Source organism: Anabrus simplex, chromosome 13 (genome assembly GCF_040414725.1).
Source record: "Anabrus simplex isolate iqAnaSimp1 chromosome 13, ASM4041472v1, whole genome shotgun sequence".
Taxonomy (NCBI): Eukaryota; Metazoa; Arthropoda; class Insecta; order Orthoptera; family Tettigoniidae; genus Anabrus; species Anabrus simplex.
This window is the reverse complement of record NC_090277.1, coordinates 80,438,240-80,451,056: the sequence shown is the minus strand read 5'-3', so window position 1 is coordinate 80,451,056 and position 12,817 is coordinate 80,438,240. Positions and strand designations below refer to the sequence as shown.

Genomic DNA, 12,817 nt, shown 5'->3' with positions numbered 1-12,817 from the left:
TTAACAACTGAATAACAATACTTCCGTGTTAGGCTTCGGCCATGTAATTATTTTAGTTCAAAATTCATTCACTAGAGATCAGCAAATATAAATATGATATAGTACAGGCTTTTGGGCTTATGCCGTGTCAAGAAAATAAGGTGAAATTCTTTACATTTCGCAGAGAACTGTGTTCTGCGTCATCAGAAGAAAATCTCGACTGTCCACGAGAAAGGATTCTTAAACAATGACTTTGATATTTAGACGTTATAATAGAAGTGGAAATGGTACGTTCATTCGTCACCAGATGGCTCCTCGGATGTAACAATGTTGTGTGACGCTCTTAGACTGATTCTGATGGTTCGGCCAGCTTCCGCTTCGAACGCTAGCGGTGTGCCACGTCCGGGGAGCCATCTGATGATGAATGAACGTACCATTTCGACTTCTATTATGACATCTAAATTTCAAAAAGTCATTGTTTAAGAAGCCTTTCTCGTGGACAGTCGAGATTTTCTTCTGATGTCGCAGAACACAGTTCTCTGCGAAACGTAAAGAATTTCACCTTATTTTCTTGACACGGCGTAAGCCCAAAAGCCTGTACAGTATCATGTCTATAAGTACGGGCCGTGAAAGCATCAATGGCAGCAAACATAAAACTTGGCCGTACTTACTGTTACACTGTACATACGCATGGTTTAAAGAGATTTGATAGAATCTGAAGATGTTCTTATAGAACGAAACATATCATTCTTTGTTTATTGGTGTGTGTGTTTTCTACAGGTATGATAAGTGTTTTCGACGGACTGAGAATTTTACTGTTACATTCACTAAGACGATACTGAAAAGAATGACTTCTTCTTAAGAAAGATGCATCTAACTAAACGAGGCCACAGAGTTAGTGACAACTAGAGGATTGTGGAGGCGCTTAAGTAATTCACAGAGGGTTGCGGACTGATCGCTGAAAGGCGAAATAGTCTAAAATGAAGATGCATATAAAAGAGTTGTCGTAACTTAAATCAAATGTTATTCTGTTGCAGGTGTTTCTCACCTCCTCATCTACGAGCAGCCCGAATCTTCAGCCTCACCTCCGACCAGCTGGAGTGTGTTCGTCCTGTTCCCAGGGTCAAGTCTGGCCTGGTGGTAGCCATGGCCGTGTTGCTCGGTGTTGTGTGCATGGTAGCGGCCATAGGGGTTTTAGACTTCATCAGAAGGCACCGCTGGCGGTCGGCGAGAAGGGTAGGCAGGTATCGCCCCATTGAAGTTCAGCTGGAAGCGAACAGGGCTGAGTACGAATGTGAGGACAAGGAGCTGTCGCCCCTCGGCGTTACCCAGACCAGTGCCTCGCCCTAAGAAATGCCCCGGATCCTGCGTTAAAGAACTCGAAAATGTACCATTCGTTCACGTCGATACTACACGATGCCGTTCAACGACTTAGAGAGACTGTGAAGTTCGGACGCTATCCTTCCCACTCTCTTCCACTCCACTCCTTCGTTTTAAATTTAAATCGGAATGGTCATGTGCTGATGTGATGCAGAGACAAAAGTGTTCATCCTCCTAATCTCTAACCCTGTTTACAGCGTGACAAACGTGCCGCAATCTCAAACTGTTTAATTTGAAAGGCGTCTTCTCTCTCTGCCTCTGTTAACATGGATATGTTTTTGGGCCGAGAGTCTATGTGGAATTATTATTCTTCATTTGCCACATCCGATCCCCCAGACATTGGCAATCACTCTGGAGAAAACACCCCTTTCTGTAGCTAACCTGAAGACTTGTTCGGTGTTCTTGATGCAAGTTCGGTCTTTGATGTTTTGGAGCCATGATCAGCTCCTCGCTTGCCTTCTGTCTTTCCTTGTAGTATGAGGTGTAGAAGTCAGTGCCTTCTACCTCGTGGCTTTGATGATGATTGCCAGCTGAAGCTCAGCTCTAGTTCTCCGTAACCTTTCATTATTTGTTACAAAATCATCAATTTAGCGTGGACAGAAAACCGACAGTGTGGTAACCAGGCAACCAATGTTCGCCATCTTCTTACCCACGTTATTACACTGCCTTCTATATACAGTAGCTACAAATGGCGCCGTGTTTTAAACGAGTTTCCACTGTCTTTGACTGGCGTTTCGTCTACGTCACAGTAAAGATCCCTACACACGGTAATGTCACCGAAGACAGCAGGATTTTACATGACAGGAGCTCATCCGAAAATTGTGTAACGTAACGGGACAAAACGTGTGACGGAAGTGTAACCATAGCAACCGTGCAGGCAGTGATGTAAGGTATTGTTACCTAGCAACCGTGCAGGCAGTGATGTAAGGTATTGTTACATAGCAACCGTGCAGGCAGTGATGTAAGGTATTGTTACTTAGCAACCGTGTGGGCACTGATGTAAGGTATTGTTACATATCAACCGTGCCGGCAGTGATGTAAGGTATTGTTATCTAACAACCGTGCAGGCAGTGATGTAAAGCATTGTTACATAGCAAGCGTGCAGGCAGTGATGTAAGGTATTGTTACATAGCAACCGTGCCGGCAGTGATGTAAGGTATTGTTATCTAACAACCGTGCAGGCAGTGATGTAAAGCATTGTTACATAGCAAGCGTGCAGGCAGTGATGTAAGGTATTGTTATCTAACAACCGTGCAGGCAGTGATGTAAAGCATTGTTACATAGCAAGCGTGCAGGCAGTGATGTAAGGTGTTGTTACATAGCAAGCGTGCAAGCAGTGATGTAAGGTATTTTTACTTAGCAACCGTGCAGGCTGTGATGTAAGGTATTGTTACATAGCAACCGTGTAGGCAGTGATGTAAGGTATTGTTACCTAGCAACCGTGCAGGCTTATGTCTTATGGCTGGTTGCCATCTGAAATTACCAGACGTTAATGGATGGCCATGACTGAGAGACAGATTTATGGTCATTTGATTTTCGCAAAGGGAAAAACGGATTCTTTTCAAAACAAGTTTCCACTGCCAGGACTGGCGTTTCGTCTTGGCGATACCAAAGCCCCTTACACACGTAACGTCACCGAAGGCAGCAGAATTTTAACATTGATATGTGTTTGATTTATCTGGAATTAACGTAAGCAATTTAGCGTCGTCAAAAAAAAAAAAAAACGACGCCGTAACCAAGCAACCATTGTACGTCATTTTGGTGGACGGAAATACATGTTTTCGGAAGATGTTGAACCTATTAGACCTAAAAACAAAGCAGCGGGGAATATTTTTAACGGGATAACATTAATTAAAATTATAAACACGCGGAAGAGAGAGAAAATTATTTCTTCTTCTAAACCTAAAAACATATACATGATTCGATGCCTCTCTGTGCAGCTTAGAAAACAGTGATTTTTTTCTCATAATATGTATCCTGCGAATATGTATGGCTATGAAATGGTGTGCTAAATCAGCGACCATTTTGTTGGACGTGTAGATCTAGTGTTAGAATGGAGTCCACGAGATCATCAGAGGCTTAGAGGAAGGCTGCCGGACAGATGGGACAAAAACATCAAGAGAATGGCTGATGCTACCTGGCAGAGAACTGCTCAATACTTACCTGAGTTCACGACTTAAAGAGGCCACATCATGTAATGATAGAATTGACTGATGATGATGGTGGTGATAGATCTTGATACGTGCGGCTATCTTGTGACATGGTATGGGGGTAATTTCAATATACGGAGTTTGAGTCATAAGGCATGGCAACTTTTTTTTTTCTCGCGAACAGCAGACAACACGGAAAACCTGCGGTATGTACTTGCGTATGATGCCACTAGATGGTGTATGTAAACAACAGTGCGGGTCTAAGCATGCCCCCAAGTTCAGTGTGTGAGTGAGAGCGTCACAAAATGGAAGTCAACAAGCACGAGCAACAATCGTATATTAAAAGGTAGCGTCCTACCCTGGGCACTCCAGTATATAACACACAACTTCGCGAAGAAATATATATGAATTGTACCTTTAAATCCTTTTAGAAGAGAGATGTGTTCATTACCAATGCCAGGGACCCACCAACCCGCCCAAAAATGTATGTTTACTTTTATAATACAACGAAAGTTTTCACGCGCCATCGACCATTAGCCGGCCAGCTACGAGCACGGCCATTGGCGGACATGACGTCATTCCCATAATTCGTAACTCGCTGGTTCCGTTACCAACCCGCTCAGAATAAAAACGCAACAAGAAACACACCAAGAAAAACATGTAATTTAGTAGCTGTAACCTATCTTTCCAACTCCAGGCCTTCGGGGGCCACACACCCTTCGAGAGGCTCTTAACTATCGCCGCGGCGCATACTGTCCGCACGGCAAGAAAAAAGTAATTTAGTGGTTGCAACCTAAAACAAATTTCGCAACAGTCCGCTGGACATTTCCTTAACAGTTGGCAACAATTCGGAGATCGCTGGCAGATCGTAAAGAACGCTTCTATCGGCAATCCCGTGAACTAAAAATAAAAGAGTATCACCGGCCGCGGAGCTTCCGTGTACAGCAAGCGGAGTGAGTGGAGTGCCTACACTAGGGCTATGCCATGCCGTGCCCTATAGAACAGTGGCGAGGTGGGTGGAGGCGTTCAAACGGGGTAGAGTATCAACTGCCGATTTGCCCCGCCCAGGCCGTCCAGTCTCCATGGGGATGGGAGGTTCTTCCACACCCGCCTTATTCGCTTGATCTGAGCCCATGTGACTATGATCTAATCCCCAAAGTCAAGAAGCCATTACGTGGACAGCGATTTGCTAACAAAGAGGACATCCTACAGCATTTCGGAGAGAGGTGTCACACGTTAGCGATACACATGCGGCGAATGGTATTCAGCGCCTGCCCCACCGCTGGCAACGCACAGTGGAAACCTTGGGTGATTATTTCGAAGGTCTGTAACCAGTGGAGATCTGTCCTTTGTACGTAGTCTTGTGTTTTTGCTGTCTATACCATAATAAAACAATGTTTACCAATGGCCTGTGTTCTGTCACTTTTCTACGAGAATCTCCTGAAGTCAGAATTTGTCTTCAGGCACTATGTATAAGTACATGCCCTATATTTCCAAATGCATATCTTAAATTATCCGTGTTATCTCCTTACAACTCGACCCTCGTAAATGGTCCGTTATTGGAAATTTGAAATTTTGCAACTAACTCATTCTCGGTTGCCAGCGGTTCTCACCAATGTGCCAATTTGGGCTCGTCATTTGGTAACTAACACCCCTACCAAGCTGCATGATTAGTGGATGTAGTGGAGGCCACTGCGTCTCTTTTACGAAAATTGATGCCTGCTAGGTCATCAGATGATATACGTAGACGTTGATCCCATAGGGAACTTGAAATATTTGTTCTCAATGAAATGAATTTACTCATTCAGGAGAACTATTTCAATTTCCCTGTGAGAATCAAGGTATCGGAATGTTTTGTGCTGGATCAGCTGCCGTACTGTAGATCGTGATGCTGTATATTTCTTTCAACATACCGTATCTCTTTATCTCCCCTGTGGATGGAATCAAAGGATGCGTTACATGTGACCCCTGCATGTCGTAAGAGGCTACTAAGAGGGGAACAGCCAAAGAATCTGCACTTCCTCTCTCTACTTCTACGTCCAAAAACATATCCATGGTTCTATACTTGTCTGCGTAACGGAAACAATGTACATACTGTATATCATTTATCTTAGGATCTTGTAGACTTCATTGTTTTACGGTTGGATGTCACTCCTTACGCCAACCTTACAAGTGAACTACTACATGTTTTCGTGGTGGTTGGTTATGAGGGATGTTGAGTGTATATAGACAAACACTTGGTATCAGTGGCGGTTCGTGCCTGAAGGGCTTTCGGGCGCCGCCCCGCCGCCTTTTCAAATACATTTAACGTTATTTCACTCTGTAATTGCTTACATAAAGAGACAAAACAATGACTTCCATTATACTGACTATTTTAACAATTCAGTTCCATAAAAAAAGTTTTGTAGGGTGGTCAAAGTATTAAATACATTATAATGCTTTGAAATTTGAGCAAGAAGGGAGAAATTCGGGAGTGCACTGTTTATTTGTTTTCATGAATGTTTTTATTATCACTTGTGATTGTGATCAGTGAAACATTGCAGTGCCATAGAAGTCGGGATTGCATTAGCTGTTACCCTGTTAATGTGTGTGCATAAATGGCATTGTAGTGTAGTTAATTAATTAATGTTGTAGTGGAAGCAGATTTCTATTCAGCCATTTCTATCGGATGATGATGATGATTATTATTATTATGTCACGAACCGCCACTGCTTGGTATCTGATTCCGCATGCGGAATGCTCTGCACCCAAGGTCGCTTACGGTGATCTTGTAGCCAAGAAGACGAACAAAGTAGGATGGCCAAATAAACACTACTCAGATGGAGGACACTTTATCCAGCAACGAAATTTTGCCTCAAACACTACCTGTCGTCATATTGCAGGCCATAAAACGAGTTGCTGGTTTCTAGGATGGATTTTAAAAAGAAATACGCCGTACTATTAAAAACATTCATATTTCTTACCATTATGTGTAATTGTAAATCATACTCATATTCATCTGCTGATGTGATTTTTGCCAATAAATCATTCTTGTTAAATTATGAAATTTTGTGCATTCAAAATGTTTCAAGTTGTACGTCACAAGAAACAAACCTTTCTTCGTTATTCCCACCGGCCCGTGTGGCTCACACGGTAGAGCCTAACTCGGCAGGTTCGATCCTGCCTCAGATCGGCGGTATTTGAAGGTGTTTCGGAGTTTCCGAAAACCGTAAAAGTAGTTTGTGGGATGTAAAATCAATATTTTTTTGATTCGTTATGCCCAACTAAAGAGCGTGTGTGAACTTATTTAGCACAACGTTTCTTCTTGTCTTCCCAAAATCTCTTCATCCTTTCGCTGTGCTTCTTTTTGCGTTCTACCGTCCATCCTGTAGCTTGTCTTTTAGCTTGATCAGCAAATTTGTGTTTGTTTATGAGATTTCTGAATTGTTTTCTGTCTTGTAAGATTTCTTCGTTTATACCAATTTCCTGATCATCTTTGTTTATTTCTGTAAGCCAGTTGTGATTTTTTAGAGATACTGCGAGATTTAGTATTTTCTTTGTTATCCTATTGTTATCCAGCCTGATCAGTTGGCCATAGAATTTTAACATTCTTTTACTAATAGTGTCTGTGATTTTTTCTGTTACTTGATAGATTTTCTGTAAATTCCTTTTCATCCAAATACCATTTATGCATTTAGGTCCTAGAATTTTCCTGAGAATTGTTCACTCTTCTTTTTCTATGTTTTTTAAATTTGTGATCTGCTACCAATTATCAGAGTGTCTGATGCATAAAGGGCTTCTGGTTTGACAATTGTGTTGTAGTGTCGTAATTTTGCATTTTGGGGTATGGATTTTTGTTGAATCTTTTCCAGACAATTTTGTATGCTTTTTGTAATTTTGTAATTCTTTCTTTGTTTGCTTGCTGATTTATCCCGTGATTTATCTAGTGATTAATGGATGGTTGTTAAATCCTGATCATTATTATTATTATTATTATTATTATTATTATTATTATTATTATTATTATTATTATTATTATTATTATTATTATTATTATTATTATGGAGCTGCCCATAGCCCTCCGGTTCACCCAGCGTACACCATAAATGAGTAACAGGTTATTTTCTGAGGACAAAAGCGGTCGGGCGTAGAGCTAACCACTCTACACCACCAAGTACCGAGGTTGCGGATTGTGGAAGCCTTTACCTTCCACCCCTCCAAGGGCCTTCATGGCCTGTACGGAGATCAGTAAATCAATCAGTCAACCTCAGTCATGACTGATCTGCATTTAGGGCTGTCGCCCAGGAGGCAGGTTCTCTATTAGTTGTTTGTGTAGTCTTAAATGATTTCAGAGAAGTTGGAAATTCATCAAACATTTCCCTTGATAAATTATTCCAATCCCGAATTCCTCTTCCTATGAACGAATATTTGACTTGTAAATTTGATTATGCTTTGCCTTGCTTTTACTTCTCTTCATTAGCATTATGACCTGATGCTATGAATAAATACTTTGCAGTCCTCAGGAATTCAGAATACTGCTCAAAATATTTCTTGCCGTATTTCTGAAAAAATCCCTGTGCATGCCAAATTTGCAATTTCAGTTTTTTTAAAATTATTGTTACCTGTCAGTTCTGAGGTAGCCCCATTCGGTACTTTCTGGAAGGGTAGAACGCAGCCCGGAAGGCGGTTTCGTTGCGCAGAGAGAGACAGAAGTATGAGGTGCGGTGATGCCAATTTGGCTACCCATAACAGCATGTATGTGTAAACATTTTTTCATACAGCTATATCTTGAATTCCAAAGCGATGACCTATATTTTTTGTGGGCTTAAAAGTTTCCTGAAAGTCCAAATTAATTTTTAACATCAAACCCCGAGAAAGTATTAAGGGAAATTTTCGAGATATTAAAGAAGTTAAATGGAAGTTGAGAGAAATGAAGGCGAAGGGCAGAGAGCATAACAGCATGTATGTGTGAACATTTTTTCATCCAGCTATATCTTGAATTCCAAAGCGATGACCTATATTTTTTGTGGGCTTAAAAGTTTCCTGAAAGTCCAAATTAATTTTTAACATCAAACCCCGAGAAAGTATTAAGGGAAATTTTCGAGATATTAAAGAAGTTAAATGGAAGTTGAGAGAAATGAAGGCGAAGGGCAGAGAGCATAACAGCATGAATGTGTAACATTTTTTCATCCAGTTATATCTTGAATTCCAAAGCGATGACCTATATTTTTTGTGGGCTTAAAAGTTTTCTGAAAGTCCAAATTAATTTTTAACATCAAACCCCGAGAAAGTATTAAGGGAAATTTTCGAGATATTAAAGAAGTTAAATGGAAGTTGAGAGAAATGAAGGCGAAGTGCAGAGAGCATAACAGCATGAATGTGTAAACATTCTCTTCTTCCAGTTATATCTTGAATTTTAAAGCGATGACCTATATTTTTCGTGGGCTTAAACGTTTCCTAAAAGTCCAAATTAATTTTTAACATCAAACCCCGCGAATGTGTTGAGGAAAATTTTCGAGATATTAAGGAAGGTAAATGGACGGTCCAGTTTCAATGCCGTAGGATATTCGCCGTTTCTATACATATCAAATATTGTTGTACGCAGAACATTTTTATTGAAATCATCGAGGTCACTGGCTTCTTCCTCTAAGGGTTCTTCTCTGGCGACCTGAATACCGCATTATTTTTATTTCCGAAGCTTCTTTGATACTCTGTACTGTTCGCAGGCCGATACCACACGCGAGTGTTGTCTTCTTTTGAAGCGTGGCAACATGGCGTTTCTCACCTTCTCCGCCTATGAACGCCTGCTGCTGCATGCTTACAAAATACAAATACACTTTAAATACTATTTCCCTCGCCTGTCGACGGAATACTTGTCTTTTAGCTCTTCCTGTGCTCTTCCTGGATCTACCGTCACACGCAAATAGTTCCCTAAATTCGTTCATTATGATATTTACAAATGAAACTCGAAACATTCACTCGTGACCCGCACAAACAGGCACCTCTTACTGAAAGGATTCTATTGGCTCAGCGGAAAACATGTCATACTACAAAGCGCGCGAATGTTACTGCGCAACCCTCTTAAAACTGCCTTTCGGGCTGCGTTTCACTCTAGTGGGTCACAAAACCGGAGAGTTCCCAGCCGACCTAGAGGGCGTGGCCGGACTTTCACTTGCGCTCATAAGCCAATCACTCAGGACAACAGCTGCGTGCAGACAAGGCCACACAACACTTGGTTCGTCTTCAGAGACAGTCCAGTCCAGTAATTCACACAGTCCAACACAATCAACAAGTAAACAATGACAGCTCAATAGTGTTAAATAGCAGCACAATACTCCTCACAATAACCACCATTAACACTTCCAATTATTCCCATCACTGAATCTACGACGGTCCTCAGTCCACAGAAGCATACACACACAGACAGAGATAGTCTTTCGTTCGGTACGCTGTGATACTCTGGCTTCTTTGGGACAATGACCGCAGCCAACAGGCGTCCCAGTCCAGATACTCGTTCGACACTCCAATGCAACAACAACAACAAAACCCGTTCGGACTCCGGTGGGACAACACACTGAGTCCAACACTGACTGTTCGCAGCTGGCCTCCTTTTCATAGCTCGGTTTATGTGTACCGGAATATTCGCAATGTGGCTAGAGATGGAACATAGGACGAAGAGAAAAATACAGGGAATGGCCGGCCATGCCCTCCAGGCCACTTCCAGGAATTACCAAAAGGGGGTACCACAGGGCTGGCACGTAACATTACAGTAGAGTCTCGGAAATCCAAGGCCCCATTAAATCCGAATTTTTGAAATATTCTTTTCTCAAATTTAAACTGAGTTTTCTACAGCATTTCATTCCCTGCTTACTCCCGCAGTCATCGTACGGCTTCCTCTCTAATAAGATCACGCGTGTGTTTGTTGTCGTGCCTGAAACTAAAACAGTCTGCGCATTAAAGCAGTTTTATTGCTAGACAACTCAGGGCCACACCCAGATGAGCAGGAACTAGCACGTGATGGAATTCGTGCTTTAATTCTAACGTAACAAGTTTGATACAACTTATAGATTAGGCCGTTTTGGAATGAAGTAGGGTATTTTCACGCTCTGGTTTCTGTCTCCCGGACATAGGGTCGAAATGTAGGACAAGCCCGGAAAAAGTTGGACGTCTGATCAACCTAGGACAAAGACGGAACACAAATCACCCTTCTTCTAATTCATCAACTTCTTGACCTTTCCCTAATTTATCAAGCTCGGTACGTCATGCAGATTTAGCCTTGTTCTACGGCTGGATGGCCTTCCTGACGCCAACCCAATGTGGAAGAGAGCATTCACTATTGCCAACTTCTGCGGTGGCTGAAAGTATGGTGTACCGTATGTACATGAAGATTAGTCTCTTAAGAAAAACGCTGGTAAACTCCCTGATCCGGCTGGGAATTGTACCTAGGATACTCTGACCCGAAGGCCAATACGTTGACCATTCAGGCAAGGAGCTGTACTAATAATGACTTACATTTTAGCGTCGAAACATGACACAACCTCGCATTATGCAAGAGACCCTTTTGGAGTTCCTCTTACGTGGTTTGTTGTACAAACGATATTACCCGAGACAGTTGGCCGTGGCGGTTCGGGTACGTAGACACCCCTTTTACAAGAGTTTGTCCCTGCGCTTTGTTAATGGCCATACAGAAGGCTGTGCGTATGTCGATGTTTTCTCTTGCCAGCATGTAAGTTATTAGGAACGTTCTGCCATCTGTTGAGTAAATTTAGAAGATCGGGAGGGTCAGAGAATCAAAGAGTATTTGCAGAGAATATTATTCTTCATATGAATGCCAATTTTATTTGGCATCATGTTATCCTTAGATGATGTTTTAATTTAATTTCCCAATAAGTTCCTTCATTCCATCATTACTCCCGCAACAATTCCTAGCTCTATTTCTTTCCAGGCTGCGCGATATCTTTATTTCTCTGTTTAATTTGCTTCACGTGGCAACGAAACAGATAGATCTCATGGAGACGACGGAATAGGAAATGGCTAGGATTGGGAAGGAAGCGACCGTATGGGAGGAATCTGGTTAATGCAGCACGGGAGGTGTTTTAGGGAGTGGAGATTGTAATCAGTGGGATACGGTGTAAGAGGGATAGTGACTGAAAAGTCATCGTGGATTTCAAAGTGAATATGGAGTGGGCTTGTGGGAAACTGGGAGTGAGATTTATGTACCCTAATGGATGGGTAGGAGATAAGGATCTGTGCTCAGCATTTGCCTAGTGTGAAAATAGGAAACCGCGGAAAAGTATCTCCAGAATTCAAGGTAACAGCTATTTGACCCAAACCATGCAGCCACTCACCCGGTGTTTCTATGTTGTATTGGAGTGGGTCTTTCCATTTCACATTGCATTTAAAAGCACAGGCCTGTTTTCGCACCCCTCAACAATTATTGCTTTAGACCAGTCACGTAAGGAGTTCACATTTATTTTTTACCATCTTCGACTGATCATAATTACGTTTTAAAAACTTCCCCCATGCTTCCTTTATCAACCATAAGGTATTTCTGTTTTTACAACCTTAAATTCTATCGCATTTATTTTGAAGTACGAAAAAACAGCTTCTACCACCTGTCACGTCAATTTTTCTAGAGCTCATCTGGTTTTATCAGAACCACGTCCAGAAAATTCATCCCTTTAGTTGATTCCATCACTTTCTGATTCGGCTCTCCTTTCCAGATGAACTTATTTGCCATTTGTTCATGTTTCCTGTCATTCGCATTACCTTCCCAATTGACATTCGGTAAATTGACATCTCCCACTACAATCACGTTCCTTTCCTTGTCGTTTCCCGCATAGCTGATTATCTTATCAAATAATTCTGAATCAGTGTCAGCGCTACCCTTTCCCGGTATGTACACTCCAAAGACATCAAGTTGCCTGTTATCTTTTGAGATGAGCCTTACACCTAGAATTTAATGTTTTTCATCTTTAACTTCTTCGAAGCTTACAAATTCTTCTTTCACCAGAATTAATACTCCCCCTCCTACCATTCCTATACTATCTCTACGGTACACACTCCAGTTCCGTGAGAAAATTTCTGTATCCATTATATCATTTCTCAGCTATGATTCAACTCCTATTACAATATCTGGTAAGTATATATCTATTAAAATACTTAATTCTATTCCTTTCTTTACAATACTTATACAGTTCAATATTAACATTTTTATGTCATTCCTACTTGACTTCCAGTTCCCTGTTCCCTTATCACCACTCCTTAGGCCACACAGTTTCCCTGAATGTACCTCCCTATAACCCTTCTAAACAAATTTCCTAACTTAT

At 41.6% G+C, this 12,817-nt stretch overlaps 1 protein-coding gene across 1 annotated transcript in view; it reads left to right on the top strand.

The window, feature by feature from the left end:
* The window catches only part of LOC136884669 (tsukushi), a 31,664-nt gene extending 25,109 nt beyond the window's left edge, over positions 1-6,555 (top strand). The window contains exon 3 of the mRNA XM_067156924.2: positions 1,017-6,555. Within this exon, the coding sequence (XP_067013025.2) occupies positions 1,017-1,329 (313 nt within the window). The 3' untranslated portion in view covers positions 1,330-6,555. The remainder of the gene's footprint in view (positions 1-1,016) is intronic.
* The last annotated feature ends 6,262 nt before the right edge of the window (positions 6,556-12,817 follow it).